This window comes from Typopeltis vanoorti, chromosome 18, assembly GCF_054136105.1.
Source record: "Typopeltis vanoorti isolate ZY-2024b chromosome 18, IOZ_Tvanoo_1.0, whole genome shotgun sequence".
NCBI lineage: Eukaryota > Metazoa > Arthropoda > Arachnida > Uropygi > Thelyphonidae > Typopeltis > Typopeltis vanoorti.
Window position 1 is genome coordinate 21198427 of NC_143566.1, and position 15555 is coordinate 21213981.

Here is a 15555-nt window from a genome sequence, read left to right on the forward strand (position 1 = left end):
TAATAAGAGTCTTACAACAGCACAGGTTCCAAGGGAGCGAAAAGAAGATAAAATTGATCCACTACATAAAGGTGGTGATAAGGCTGTGTTTACAAATTATAGGCCAATCTGTGTATATGGAGTTGTGGTGAAGGTACTAGAGATATTGATGAGAAATAGGATACAGAAATGAGTTGATAACAGCAGTATTCTCAGTGGTTATCAGCACGGGTTTGTTAAAGGGAGATCATGTTTTACTAACTTACTTATTTACTATAACAAGGTGACAAATACCTTGGACAGGTGAGATGCATGTACAGTGCTGTACTTGGATTTTGCAAAAGCTTTTGATAGACTCCCACATGACAAATTGTTAATTAAATTGAAACAGACGTCTGAGTTGGATCATATGGGGATGCAGTATCCTGAAAGAGAAAGATCACTAGTGCTTTTTTTTTTTTTTTTTTTTTTAATGTTCAGCCCATTCACGAGAGGTTGGTTGATCAACATATAGTGCATTAGTACCATATATGGATTGTGGGTTAGGAAAGGAGAAACTTGTTTATATATTTGATTTAAAAGCCTGCATATTGTAATCCTTGGGAAACACATTACAAGGAAGACTGTTCCACAATACAGTAGTAGCAGGGATGAAGGAAGAGGAGGAAACGAAACTTGTTCTGTGGGTTTCAAGGTGTACTGTGAAAGGATGTTTGGCAGCAGCTGTATGTGTTCCAATGGGCTTGATACTGAATGGGGAGATTATTGATGCTATTTCAGATGAACACTAGCCATGGAAATATTTATAGAATAAACTAGTTACAGGTACCAAATATCTGTGTGAAAGTGTGTGGGAGGGGTGAGTTGGTAAGAGAACAGTCATTTATATAATTACTCTCCTCTATACTGAAGTCAAGCATTTTGAGGAAACTTTTAAGGGATCCCCCAACTACAAATGTGAGAGCAGTATTCAATAGCTGGGCAGATTTATGATTTGTATAAGATTAACAGCTGTTCAGAGGTGAAGTAATGTCTTGAGCAAAAGAGAAATCCTAATTTTTTAGATGCTAAGGATGCAATGATTGTGATATGCTTGTGCCAAGAGATGCTTAATGTCAAGGTAATTACAAGAAGAGAAATCTCATCTTGTCTGGAAATTTGAGTGTTATCAAAAATAATAATGGGGAAAAGGTTCTTTTTTGGGAGAAATGAGACAGAACTGGGTTTTACTAGCATTGAAATTGAGGAGGTTATCTGAGCCCAATTGGAGGATGGTTTGGAGATCAGAACTGAGAACAGTGGTTGTTGATGTATTGTAGGCTGAGGTGAGTTGTGTAGAGTAAGGTTTATCAAATGAAAGGAAGGAGTGAAATGTGCTGTCACCTGCAAAACTATGTATTGGGTTGGAGGTCAACTGAAGTAGGGCATTGATATATAGAAGGAAGAGGATTGGTGAGAGAACAGAACCTCATGGAACCCAGCATTAGTTGGATGGTGAGATGATAAGGAACTGTCTACCATCACACATAGTGTGCATCCAGAAAGAAAGCAGGCAATCCAACTGCAGAAGCGCTGAGACAGACCAAATGATGGTAGTTTACTTAGCAAGCCTTTGTGCCAGACCTGGTCAAAAGCTTGGAGATATCAAGAGCAATCACTTGAGATTTGCCAAACTACTCCATGGCATTTGTCCAGAGATGGGTGATATATGCAAGCAGATCTCCTGCTTGCTGTTGATCAGCAGTGAAAGAATTCATATCAGTGTTCATTTAATAGCTTGGTGCTCTCAAGGTATTGTAGAAGTTGGAAATTGATGATTTTCTCCATAACTTTAGATAGGACTGAGGTGAGTGAGGTAGAGCAGTAGTTAGACAGCAGTGATTTGTTGTCCTTCTTGGGAATGGGTTTAATATAGGCCAATTACCAGGCTGTGGGATAGATATCAGTGAAGCAAAAAGTATACAAGTGGCATAGGATAGGAGTCAGTTCTGGGCACAACCTTCAGGACAACTGGAGAAATGCCATCAGGACGAGGAACCTTTTTTAGTGTCCAATTTAGAAAATTGGTTTCTGATCTTCTAGCAAAAGGATATAGGGGGGCATTGTATGTTGGGCAGCTGGAATGTTTTGGGGGAATTTACCATTGTCAGTTATGTGTGCATTGGAGACAAAGTGTAAAGCCAGGAGATTGGCTTTTTCTGTGGGTGATGATGCAATAGAGCCATCTGGGTATGACAAGGAGCAAGAAGAGTGTTAGGCAAATGTTACAACCAATTGCTTTGGCAAGAGCTCAAAAGGCTCAGCTCCCATTTGGGCAGGCTTCAAGTTCCCTGCTTTTTTTGCACTTTCAAACTCTGTTATGGAAGCAATGATAGTTTTATTGCATCTATTTCAAACTTCAATATAAGACTAAAGAAGAATGGAGTTCTTGATGTAAGACAGTTATGAAATGCTTGATTTTTCATTTGAACAGCCTTGGCACATCTTTTGGAGAACCAGTGTTTAGCAGGGCAGAGCAGTTCAGAGCAGTGAGGAGAATGTATTTTTTCATGCCAATGAGGATTACTTTGGTGATACATCATTGCTTGTGTTTGGATTGGAAGACCAGAAACAATAATCCAACCATGGGAATGAGGCATAGGTCATGGAGGCTGTCCCACTTGGCACTGCTATAATACCAAACTACTTTTGTATGGAAGTGGCTGTGTAAGCATTGTTGCAAGAGGGAGGAGGAAATGAGCAGTAGATTTGGTCAAAATTACCTACTTCCAAATACACATTCACTATGTATTTGGAAATGAAAGATCTGGGAGTGGTGGTGGTGGTGGACAAGGACCTGAAATTCAGGGGCTATATTGCACAAGTTGTGAAGACATAACATCGGATAATGGCAATGATGCAGAGGACCTCCTGCCATGCAGAAATAGAGGCTATGATGCCACTATATAAGGCCTTGATCAGGCCTCATGGATTATTGTGTGCAGATTTGGTTGCCGAGTTTTCACAGTGATGAGGATATGTTGGAAAAGTGTCCAGAGAAGATTCATAAAAGTAGTCAGTGGTCTTTGGACCACGCAGTTAGCCTAGTGGCTTTGCGCTTCGCAACCATATGCTTGGGGAAAGAGTGTCCCATTTCCGTTGTTCGATTCCCGTTGTAGACGTGAGGAATTTGAGGATCTTCCTCAGGCATAGCCAAGTTAGCTGGTCTTGGGCACGGTCAGTAGGGTTTTTTCCGCCAGTTTATCTGGCGTTTTTCATCCTGCAAACAGGCAAACCAGTCCGTGAACATACGCCTCTACAGTCAAAAATATATCCCCCAGTGGCAGACCAGGCGACGGGTCGGTTGGGAGTAGTACTAACAAGAAGCCGCAATTAAAGTAACACGCGAACCCTGCATGGGAAGCGGGAATAACGCGTAGAAGAAGAAGAAGTCAGTGGTCTTTGGAATGTAGAGTACGAGAACAGATAGAGAGATTGTAAATTGCAAAATCTCGTGAATAGGAGGAAGAGTGGGGGATATGATTGAGACATAAGCTATTCAGTGGTTATCAGATTGACATGGAAAAGATTTTTCAGAATTCCTCCGTAGCGCAATTGGGAGAATGACGGTACATTGCGCCCTTCAATTGGAATAGGCCTAAGTTCGATTCTCGTCGTGACGGGAGGAATCTTTATCTAGACGATTTCAATCGAAGGTGAGTTAGCCGATCTCATACGGAGGTAGCAGGGTTTTTTCTCCCGGAAACTCGGGTTTTTCATCCCACACACAAACAAATCAGCCTTTCAGAACACACGCAATTTACAGACAAAAAATACTAGTTGTGGAGGTGGGTGGTAGATGGCATTGATCGAGATGATTCGTAGTAGAGGTTCGGTGTGGTGGTTGAGCCAGTTCTAGGTGTCCTCCTGCGATGAGTCTTCGGACTCCTTGGAGGTGTCAGGAATAATAATAATAATGGGGAAAGGGGGGGTAGAACAAGAGGCCATTGCTGGAAACTGTATAAAGAGGGTGTGAGCAGAGGGGAGTAAGGAGCAGGTTCTTTGCATGAAGAGTGGTTGGTGAGTGTAATGCATTACCTGCGTGTGTTGTGAATGTAGACACATTGAATCATTTTAAGGCACAGTTGGATAAGCATTGTGTGCAATAGTGTGAACGTCCCACATTGAGGCCCTGACTCTATGAAGATTGGATGTTAATAATAATAATACCATCCACATTACCACCACTCTTACATACGTAGCCAAGATAAAAGCTACCCCCCTTACTTTATCAAGAACTGCTCACCTCATACCACCCCTAGTCTCTTTCATCAGAACAATTCTAAAAGAACTTGTATACCAGTAAGTCATCTGGTCCTGAGTATCATTACTTTGTTTTAAAAACTTGTGCTCTGATTTCTGAATGTCTATGGATATCATGCCATTAATCAAATTACATCAAATAAAATTACTTTTTGCAAGAAAATCCGTAAATGACAGATAAGATGGGAGCACTCCTGCCTACATAAAATGCTGTTCCATTACCCATCAAGTAAATTTGATAGGTGATGGAATAGCATCTGTTCTCTTCTCATGAATCCTGATTTTTGAATTTCTTCACATATATCAAACTACGATAAACACACACACACATATACACACATACACCTACCTTTATAATGCTGTATTTATCACTGTCAATATCTAAAGCTGGCTCTAGACGATTCAGAACCCTTAGTTAAGGAGGCAAAAAAAAAATATACTCTATTAAAGTAATCCATAACAACATCCAGTTAATAATAATGAAGTTACATTCAAACAAGATCACACAAGGAGTTTAAAAGTGCTCTAAAATACATCATTTTATGCATATATGTACACCATATAGGAATAATAATGTTACACATAAGTTAAACGGTAAGCTTAATAAGATGGTGTTTCATTGTTATTTACTTCAGCATTTATTATAAAAATCTTAGGAAGATGATTATTATGTTTGAATAATAACTTTAAAATTAACCTAAATTTAATTATTTTGCCATTTATATACAAGTACTATTGATATATAGTATTATGAATTCTATTTCTTCTTCTCTTCAAGGATTAGGCATTTGCCTGTTCTGGCTTCACTGGAGGGAGGAAGACCATCTTAAAGCTGGTCTTCCTCCCCCCCCCCCTTTGGTCTATATCTATCCACCTTGCTTGGTAGCTGATATTTTTCCATCCTAAATAGATGTTCTTTCCATTCCTCTCTATATTTCTTGATTTTTTCATTTATCTTATTTATTATTATTACATGATACCTCCAGGGAGTCCAAAGACCCATCAAGGTAGGGCACCCACTCCACAACTCTCCATCTCCACCACTCAATCCACCAACTTCAACGAACCGCAACTACACCAACACTATCTACCACCACTAGTATTTCCACAGACAATCACAAACATCCATGCCCATGGCAGGATTCGAACCCACAGCCTTTTGGCTGGAGAGCAGATATGGCAACCACTCAGCTAACCAGGCTAGCTATATACTTCTATTTATAATATACAAACTGGAGAAGCCAAGAAATGTGGGGAAAAAAAATAAAGTTATTAGAAAGATTTCTTGTGAATTAAGTCCTTATCTTAAATGCAAACAATAAATGGACTGTTTTTTTTTTTTTACAGAATGAAATCTTTCTGTAACTGAACAGAACAATATTATTTATGCAAACTGCTTAAACATTGTATATTTTTTCTGCATTTAATTTTGAAAGGAAGTCTTTATATTAACCAGGATGTTTAAAAGTTATTAAAATTATCCAGTTCAAAGCATACTGTATTGTGGAATAAGGGGTGTCAGAGTAATTCATTTAATAACAAATCACAGAAATTTGTACATTCATTCAAACCCCTCATTTAAAATTTTAAATAGCCAGTTTAAATGGGTAATGGCTGGATTATCATTTCTATTATCCCATGTTCTTTCCCCTACTGCAGTGGTGTAGCTAGAGCTTTTGCCACCCCTCTCAATACACACCAAAAATACGACAAAAAGTCAAAACGACGTATAGGGAAATAAATTAAAAGACTATCTTTATTTTTGAAGTAAAACTTTAATTTCAACATTCTAAAATGTTATTTTTCTTGCTTTTCTGTTAGCAAAATCAATGAAATTGGCAAAGTCTATTTCATAGTAATGTAGGTAATTCTTAATCAATTTTATTTCGAAAACTCCTCCCACAACTAGCAACACTTACGGCAATTGCAGGGAAAATTAAAATTCGCAGTAATTACAATATTTGGAAATGAGTTCTCGAGGCTGTATTTTAGAATTAACTGCAAAAGTTCAAAAAGATTCAAAGTGCTGCCCTGGGCAGACTGCCCCCTGCCACCCCCTAGCTATGCCTCTGTCCTACTGGCTACATAATGAGATGACTCTCAAAAATGTTGTTTGCCCTTGACTGGTTAAGTGTTGCTCATACCATATGTATTCTTTCTTTACCAAGCATGTCACCTTTCTAGCCTACTGCTGACATGCTCTTTATGTAACATCAAACACAATACCATGTAATAAATCAATTATGAGGTCAATACAATTGGTGATGCTCAAATGAAGACTGAAACAGATGCAATTCTGCTAAATTATAAATATAAGGGGTTGTAATTGGACAATGTTGATCAGACAAATGAAGGAGCAACCATAGCATTCAACCCTAAACCTGAGGAGCAAGTTCTTGATTGGCAGGCTATTTCAAGTAGAACGATTTGGTCAAATTCCAAAATAAGAAACTGGATGATGGAGATTATCTGTGTCTATGGATCCTGGTTCTACGAAGGAAGAATTTTATAAGTCATTAGAGAAAGAAGCTGACAAATATAAAAAAAAATGAAAAGCTGGTTCTTGTTGAATATCTAAACAGCAGGGGGGGGGGGGGAGTAATGAATCTCAGACATGGAAATTTTTATTATTATCATCATCAATGATGATGATAATAAAATCCATGGAGTCAAAAGACTCATTGTGGAGGTCTTACTCGCATACAAACAGCTCATCATACTGTGACATATACATTCAATGTCTCTGCACTCACCACACTTTTGGCAAATGTATTCCAATCACTCACCACTCTCCACACAAAAAAATCTACTTCTCACCACCTTATACTACTTCCAGGGATGGCTCCATGTTCTCCTGTCTCAATCCATTTTATGAAAAATTTCTTCCACATTAATCTGGTTATAACCCCTTACCAATTTAAATATCTCAATCATGCTCCTCCTCCTCCTAGACCCTGCAATTTGCATTTCCTAAATCTCTCTCTTATTCTTTTCATACTCAAGATTCCAGGGACCACCTTTGTCAATTATCTCTAAACCCTTTCCAATATCTACTTATCCTTATGAAAACTAGGCAACCAAATCCATGCACATTAATCCATATGTGGTACCATGGAATCGGAACATCCTTACTTATACATGTCAGTGTCCTCCATATCATTGCCATAAACCACTGAGCTGCCCTCACAATTTTCAGGTCCCTAACTATCGTCACTCTGTAGATCCCTTATCTCCTCCTCCAAGATATCCCTGACCAATCTTATACTCTGAATTCCATCTTTGCTTAACAAATTTTAAAATCTTACATTTTACCACACTCATTTACTTAGTCCATTCAAATCTTTCTCCAAGGCTAAAACCATTCTACTCTCTCATAGTTCTTTCCAACTTTGTAACACCTGCAAACAACCTTCGTATCACCATTCAAGCCTTTCGCAATGTCATCTACATAAAATTAAATAGCAACGAGCAATGGCCCCAAATCCTACCCATGGGGTGCACCACTAGTAATGTTTCTCTTCTGGAATATCACTCCTCCATACAAAACTTGCCAATATCTATCATGCAGGCAATCTTCAATCCAGTGCACTAATCTACTATCCAACTCCATCTCTTTTAATTTAATTACCAGCTTGTCATGCAGCAATCAAAATTTTTAAGGCTTTTGCAAAATCTAAATATCCCACTGTCTATGCGTCCTCCTTTATACAATGCATTTGTCACCTTGTTATAATAAGTAAGCAGATTGCTAAAACATGATCTTCCTTTAGCCCATACTGTCCATCAAAGATGAATGCTACTGTTATAAAATCAATTCTGAATCCTGGTTTTGACTAGTCTCTTCAATCACTGTACTGGCCTTGATGTGTACGAGGGTTGTTTGAAAAGTTTGGTAAAAAATAAGTTAAACACATTTTTTGGAAAAAAATCACCTTTATTTCTTAACATAGTCTCCATTGAGGTCTACCCATTTGGTCCAGTGAGTTTCAAATTTTTTCATCACATCTAAAAAGTAGGATTTGTCAGATTGTGCAAAATAGTCATTGATAGCCTTGATGACATCCTCATTCGAAGAAAATGTTTTACCACCAAGTCAAATTTTTAAGTTTGGGAACAAGAAGAAGTCACATGAGGCCAAGTCCGGAGAATACAGTGGATATCGAACCAATTCAAACATCAATTCATGCAATTTTGCCATTGTGACGGCCAATGTGTTTGGGACAGTGCATTGTCTTAATGAAAGAGCATTATCTTGATGAATGATGACTTTTTTTGTGCACCAATCTGGGCTGTTTTTTTCTTCAGTTCTTCTTTTAAACGGTCTAACAACACAATGCTCCTGTTATTGTCTTACCCTTTTCCAAATAGTCTATTATGATAATTCCTTGGGAATCCCAAAAAACAGTGGCCATCACCTTCCCAGCTGACAAAACAGTCTTTGCTTTTTTTTTGGTGCTCTATCACCAGGCACTGTCCACTATTTCGACTGCTGCTTGGACTCAGGTGTGTAGTGGTGGATCCAAGTTTCATCTACAGTAATGAATCGGCACAAAAAATCCTGTGAATTGTGATTAAACATCGTCAAACACTGCATTGAAATGTCTTTTTGCATGCATTTTTGATTCACAGTCAACAATCATGGCACCCATCATGCACACACAGCTTCTTAATGTGCAATTTTTCATGCAGGATACACCCATTCAGTTGAGATGCCTACAATCTCAGCAATCTCATGTACTTTCACTCAGCAGTCTTCCATAATGATACCATGGATTTTGTCAATCGTTTCCTTCGTAGCAACCTCAATCGGGTGTCCAGAGCGTGCTTCATCTTTGATGGACTTATGACCATATTTACACTCATTTATCTAAAAATAAATAGTCTTTAATACTGGTGCAGCATCCCCATGAACTGCATCTAACTCGGCTTTGATCTGCACAGCCATCCACTTCTTCAGTAAAAGTGTTTTATCACTACATGAAACTCATTTTTCTCCATTTTTAAGAAAAATGCAAACACAGTCATTTTAAATGTTTGCCAAACAAGAACTACGTGTTGCACGTGACTAAAATTTTGCCAGGGGTCATGAAAAATATGATATGTGCCGGCACTTGCATGAATGAACGAATTGTGTCGCTGTCTATTGGGAATTTTTTTACTAAACTTTTCAAACAATCCTCGTATGTATGTACATCCATAATTACATGGATGTGAAGTGTCCATTGAAATCCATATAATCTTTGGATATTACAAAAATAATATGAATGCAAAGTGCATATTTCTTATATTTTATCAGTGTGGCTGTTTGGGTGGTTTAAACATTATCCACAATTCCAGATATACAGATTGGCCTATAATTCAAAGGGTTAGTCTTATCATATCAAAGTCTTATCTTATCAAAGGGTTAGTCTTATCGAGGCTAGCTGGTGAACGGACGTGCTATCGGAGAGCTCCTGAGAGATTTGTGTTTTTTGTTGATTTATTGGTGTTTTGGATTCAATTTAATGGACTTAAGTGTTTAATTTTGGTATATTATTAGAGCTTTATTAACGTGGTTAGTGTACTAAAGTGTTTTATAACATAATCTATGTCGGGAAGTCGCCGCTAGATGAATTCGTAATGAGTAGTGTTCGTGCAAGCTCCGGATAAGATAAGTATCATTTTCAGTTATCGATACAAATTACTTAATATTGTGTAGTTTTGTTTTGTTTGCCTGCGTATTTTAGTGCGTCTATTTTTGGTGTGTTATAACGTTTAATTTGACAAAACACGTTACAGATAAATATGGCACCTGTGCGTAGGAAAATGGCGGCCAGTAATGAAGGTTCGCCATCGTTATCAAAGAACGGTAGCATAAAAGAAATGAGTCAGTGTACTAGCTGTGAAATGTACGCTTTGCGGGGTGCGGTCGGAGTGTGGTTAGATGATGATAAAGGATTGAATGTGTGTAGAAAATGTAGGGAGAATGCGGAATTGAAGTGTATTTCGGATCCTGAGTGTGATATTTTTGTCAACCTTCAGAATGAAGGAAATAGGGATATGACAAGAAACGGCAAGGTTGTACATGAAAATTGTGAGAGTGTGAATGTAGAAAGTGTGAATGATAGTATAAATGGTTTCTCAGAGAATAAAAAAGATGAGATAGATGCATTGAGTGAGATCGCATTGTTGAATAGTGCGATAGAAAGAGCAAAACAGCAGCTAGAGTGCATGAACAAAAGTAGACTGAATGAACCAACCAATAATAAAAGGTATGACAGGAAAAATAGACGTATGAATGTGAACATGAACAAAATGAAGGATAGAGTGCTGTATGGAGACTCGTTAGTACGAGGTGTGTTAGTAGAGGATTTGACAAAATTGTACCAACCTAGTGCGACCATAAAGGACGTAACTGCATCTATTAGAGAGCAAAAGGAAAAGGTGAAAGAAATGATTGTTGTGGCAGGTACGAATGATTTGAAAGGAGATAAAATGGAAATGATAGAAGACCTGAATGAATTGTTTGAGGTAGCAAAAGAAAAGAGCGAGAGAGTTAGAATGATTAGTCTTTTGCCACGGTATGACAGTGAAATGTTTAAAAGGAGAGCTATAATTGCAAATGACTTTATGCGTGGGTTATGTATGACGAGTGGTGTGGAATTTGTGGTTGTGTGGAGTGAGTTTGATGGGCGAAAGGATCTATATAAGATGGATGGCTTGCATTTGAATGGTTACGATGTAAGAAGACTTGAGAAAGTGTTGCTGAATGTAGTGGATGTGCAAATTCAGGGAAACTAGATTTGTTAGGGGGGGGTAGAGATACAGTCCTTATGGAGGCAGTTGAATGTAAGAATGAATATAATATGCCAGAGCAAATAAGGACAACAAATCAGAGTGGGATAGTTAATATAAGGCATCAAGGTAGGGTTGGGGTTAATGGGGGTCTTAAATTCATGTACACTAATACTAGGAGTATTAGGAACAAGAAGGAAGAGTTTTTGGCCATGGTTGGCACTTCCAGACCACAGGTTATAGGTATTAGTGAAACATGGCTGACTGTAGATAATATAACTAGTGGGATTGAATGTGATGGGTATAGTGTGTTCAGGAATGACAGAGAGAATAAAATGGGGGGAGGAGTATTGTTGATGATAGCTGATGAGCTCCAGCCAAGGAGAATAGAAGTTGAATTGCAGAGGTAGCTAATTAGGAAAGAGGATAAAGAAAAGAGCACATTTGAGGCCATTTGGTGTAAGATTGTGGCTAGCAGAACTAAATATACAGGGTGTTCGGGATAAATTTGACATATTTATAATTAATTATATTTTTCCGTAAGTTACATGTATTAACACACACTTCTCTTCATTTAAAAGTTTGGACCCTTCTTCATTCATATACAAGATGTCAGAAAGGATGGATAGCTGGAACCCACCTGAATCATGGAAGAGAATAACTTGTATCATGATGATTCGTGCCCGCCATCAAAATAAGGATATTACGACTGCTGCCCAATGCTCCCTGAATACAGTAAAAACAATCAGGCATGAACTAGAGACTTGCAATGGTGACTACGAGGATGTAACAAGAAGAAAGATCCCTAGCAGACGATCTGATTGCGTTCGTACAGCAGAATTCCTCGCAAATCTGCAGGAACAGGTGTTGAAGAACCCTGGCATTGGAATTCGGGCTTTGTTCGTGGAGTTGCTAACTGTAGTCAAGCCCTGGATAACAAGGGTAGCCAATGGTAGGCCGTATGTATGGCAGCAGGATTCGGCCCCTTGCCACACCTCTGGGAAAAGTCAAAAATGGTTGTCTGAAAATTTCTACGACTTCACCAGTCCAAATGTTTGGCCTCCAAACTCCCCAGACCTTAACCCCATGGATTATTTTGTATGGGGCGCAGTTGAAAAAGACACCAATCGCACTTCCAGTAATACAAAAGCCCAGTTAATGGATAAAATTAAAACAGTTTTTGCGGCCCTTCCCAGGGAGACTGTAGCATCAGCTTGTTCGAGGTTCCGAAGCAGAATTGAAGCTGTGATCGATGCTAATGGTGGTTATTTTGAGTAAATCTTGTTGATAGTATTGTAATCAACTCTGCCTGTAATGTTTTTTTGTCGATTCATTAAATTTAATAGATACAAAGAAGATTTTCTTTTTCCTTACGAAACTGTCAGATTTATCCCGAACACCCTGTACAATTGGGTGCTGCTATAGACCAGGTGATGGAAAAGATGGTGGTGACAGTATGCACAAGCAAATAGAAGAAATGGGTGGAAGGAGGGTGATTATTATGGGAGATTTCAACTATGGTCGCATTGATTGGAGTGAGGAGAGGACACACGGGAGGAAGGAACTGGATTTTATGCGGTTATTAAGGGATAACTATCTGCGACAGCATGTAATGGAAAATACTAGGGGTCAGAGAGTGCTTGACCTAGTAATTACATCTGAGGATTTGGCTGTAACAAATATGACCACATTGCCACCAATCGGTGAGAGTGATCATAGGGTCTTAACTTGGGATGTGGCTAGAGGTGTAGAATTTTCAATTAAGACAGGGTACATGTGGAATTATCGGGCTGGAAAGTATGACAAGCTTAGGAGTTTGATTGGTTCAGTGCCATGGCATGTACAACTGCAAGGACTAGAAGTTGATAGTGCATGGGAGGTAGTTAAGAAGTGCTTGCATGAAGCAATGGCTGACTGTATACCTAGAATCCGAATAATAAATCAAGTAGGGGTTAAATGGATGAATAACACCATTAAGCTTGAGTTGCAAAAAAAGAAACAACTATGGAGGGAATTTAAGGAGAAGGGTGACCGGCAGGCACATGAACGGTATAAAGCGCAGGCCAGAAGGGTGACGAGTGTGGTAAGAAAAGCAAAAAAGGATTACGAAAGAACATTGGCCATGCAGGCTAAAGAGAATCCTAAACAGTTTTTTAGATATGTAGCAAGTAAAAGGAAAAATGTACATGGCAGATTGATTTTAAAGAATGCCGATGGTAGGGAGGTAACTGAATCAGTTGAGATAGTTGAGTTACTGAGTGAGCACTTTGCAAAAGTATATCATCCAGGTGGTGACATTGCAGAAACGAATAAACCAGTAGATTATACGGGAATTGTGGTTAATGAAGTGGAGGTGAGTAGTCTATTGCATAACCTCAATGTCAATACATCTGTGGGATTGGATGGTATACCAGCTCGTGTTGTACGAGAAGCAGCTAAAGAATTGTCAGTACCCTTGACCATTTTGTTTAATTTGAGTCTCGGGTCTGGGTTAGTCCCGAGCGGGTGGAAAGAGGGGAAAATAGTTCCACTGCATAAAGGTGGTTCCAAGACTGCTGTTGTAAATTACCGACCGATTAGCATATCAGGAATCATTGTCAAGGTCTTAGAGAAAATAGTCAAGAGGAAAATACAAGATTGGATAGAAGAAAATGGGATACTGTATCGGGGACAGCATGGTTTTGTGAAGGGTAGGTCATGCCTCAGTAACTTGCTCACGTATTATAACACAGTGACGGCTGAACTGGATAAGGGTAATGGGTTTACGGTGATTCTGCTGGACCTTGCCAAGGCCTTGGACAAGATTCCACATGGAATTCTAATCAGTAAATTGCAGCATATGGGAATGGACATGGGGTTGGTGAGATGGATAGGAGGGTGGTTGACGGAGAGATATCAGAGAGTGGTTTACTCAGGAGTGGAGTCCACAAGACAGCCTGTGACTAGTGGTGTGCCACAAGGATCTGTTCTTGGACCACTGCTGTTTAATTTGTTCATAAATGATATAGGAAATGATCTGAGAGGAACAGTTCATTTGTTTGCGGATGATGCGAAGTTGGGTAGGGCAATAGTGAATGCAGATGACGTCAAAATTTTGCAGGATGATTTGGATAGATTGGAGGTCTGGGCTAAGGAGAATGGATGTCAGTTTAATGTGACAAAATGTAAGGTTATGCACTTTGGGGTGAAAAGATTGGCAGCAGATTACTGCATTGGTGGAACCCTGCTCCAGGAAATTGATGAGGCACGAGATTTAGGAGTGTTGGTAGATAAGGAATTGAAATTTAGGGGGACACATTGCAAAAGTGACCAAAACAGCTCATCAAATCACTTGGTTGCTGAAAAATACTTTAACATGCAGAGACGAACAAGTTGTTGTTCCTCTCTATCGAGCCTTGATAAGACCCCATCTAGACTACTGTGCTCAGATTTGGTCACCTAGGTTTCTTCTTGATGGGGAGGAGGTGGAGAGGATCCAGAGGCGAGTGACCAAGATGATAGCAGGTCTGTGGAATGAACCGTATGAGAACAGGTTGAGGATTTGTGGGTTGCAAAAATTGGTTGATAGACGGAGGAGGGGAGATATGATTGAGACATTCAAATTACTGAAGGGTTTCTATAAAATTAATTCAGAAGATATTTTTGAGAACAGGGCTGGTTGTGGGAGGACTAGGGGACATCCATGGAAACTGGGCAAAAGTGTGGTTATTAAAGGTGTTAGAGCTGGGTTCTTTACTTTTAGAGTGGTGAATGGGTGGAATGGGCTGGCAGAGTCTGTGGTGGGTGCTGTGACAGTGAATGAGTTTAAGGCGAGGTATGATAGATTCTGTATGAATGTCAAATAGTTGTGATGAATATGATTTGGGGCCTCCCTCGATGAGTCTAATGACTCCCTGGAGTTGCCCGTAATAATAGTAATAATAATAATAATCATCCTCCCCCCCCCCTTTATGAAGCAAAACAATTTTGCTCTCTTTCCACACCTTTAACTTAGGCCAATTTAAGACTTGTGTTAAAGAGGTGCATTGATACTGTTTTTAACTCCCTGGAACATCTTCTCAAGAGAGTTATATTATTATCCAGGCCTCCATGGAGTCAAAACACTCATCGTGGGAGGTCGTTTTTAGGAAATACAAAGTCCATCATACCACTCCTTGAACCCATTAAATGTCCCCACTCCAACCACTCTCTCAGGCAATGCATTCCAAGGTTCAACCACCCTCCACACAAAGAAACCACTCCTCACCCTCTTACGCACAGTAAGAGGGTGAGGAGTGGTTGTAACTTCCAGGGATGGCCCCCTTGTCATCGCTCCTTCCTGCCATTCCACCAAGTGAAAGAACTCTCCAACATCTACCCTGTAACTGCCTCTCAAGTTTAAAAGTCTCGATCATATCACCTCTCCTTCTATCCACCAAACTCTGCAGTCCACATTCCCTCAGTCGATCCTCATAACTCATATTGTACAGTCCTGAAACCATCTTTGTTATCCGCCTCTGT

The 15555-nt window shown here is 39.3% G+C and overlaps 1 protein-coding gene across 1 annotated transcript in view; it reads right to left on the reverse strand.

Moving 5' to 3' along the window:
- The window catches only part of LOC150096529 (acyloxyacyl hydrolase-like), a 236400-nt gene that overhangs the window by 150848 nt on the left and 69997 nt on the right, over window positions 1–15555 (reverse strand). Inside the window, exon 6 of the mRNA XM_090408466.1 lies at window positions 4631–4691. Within this exon, the coding sequence (XP_090264592.1) occupies window positions 4631–4691 (61 nt within the window). The remainder of the gene's footprint in view (window positions 1–4630; window positions 4692–15555) is intronic.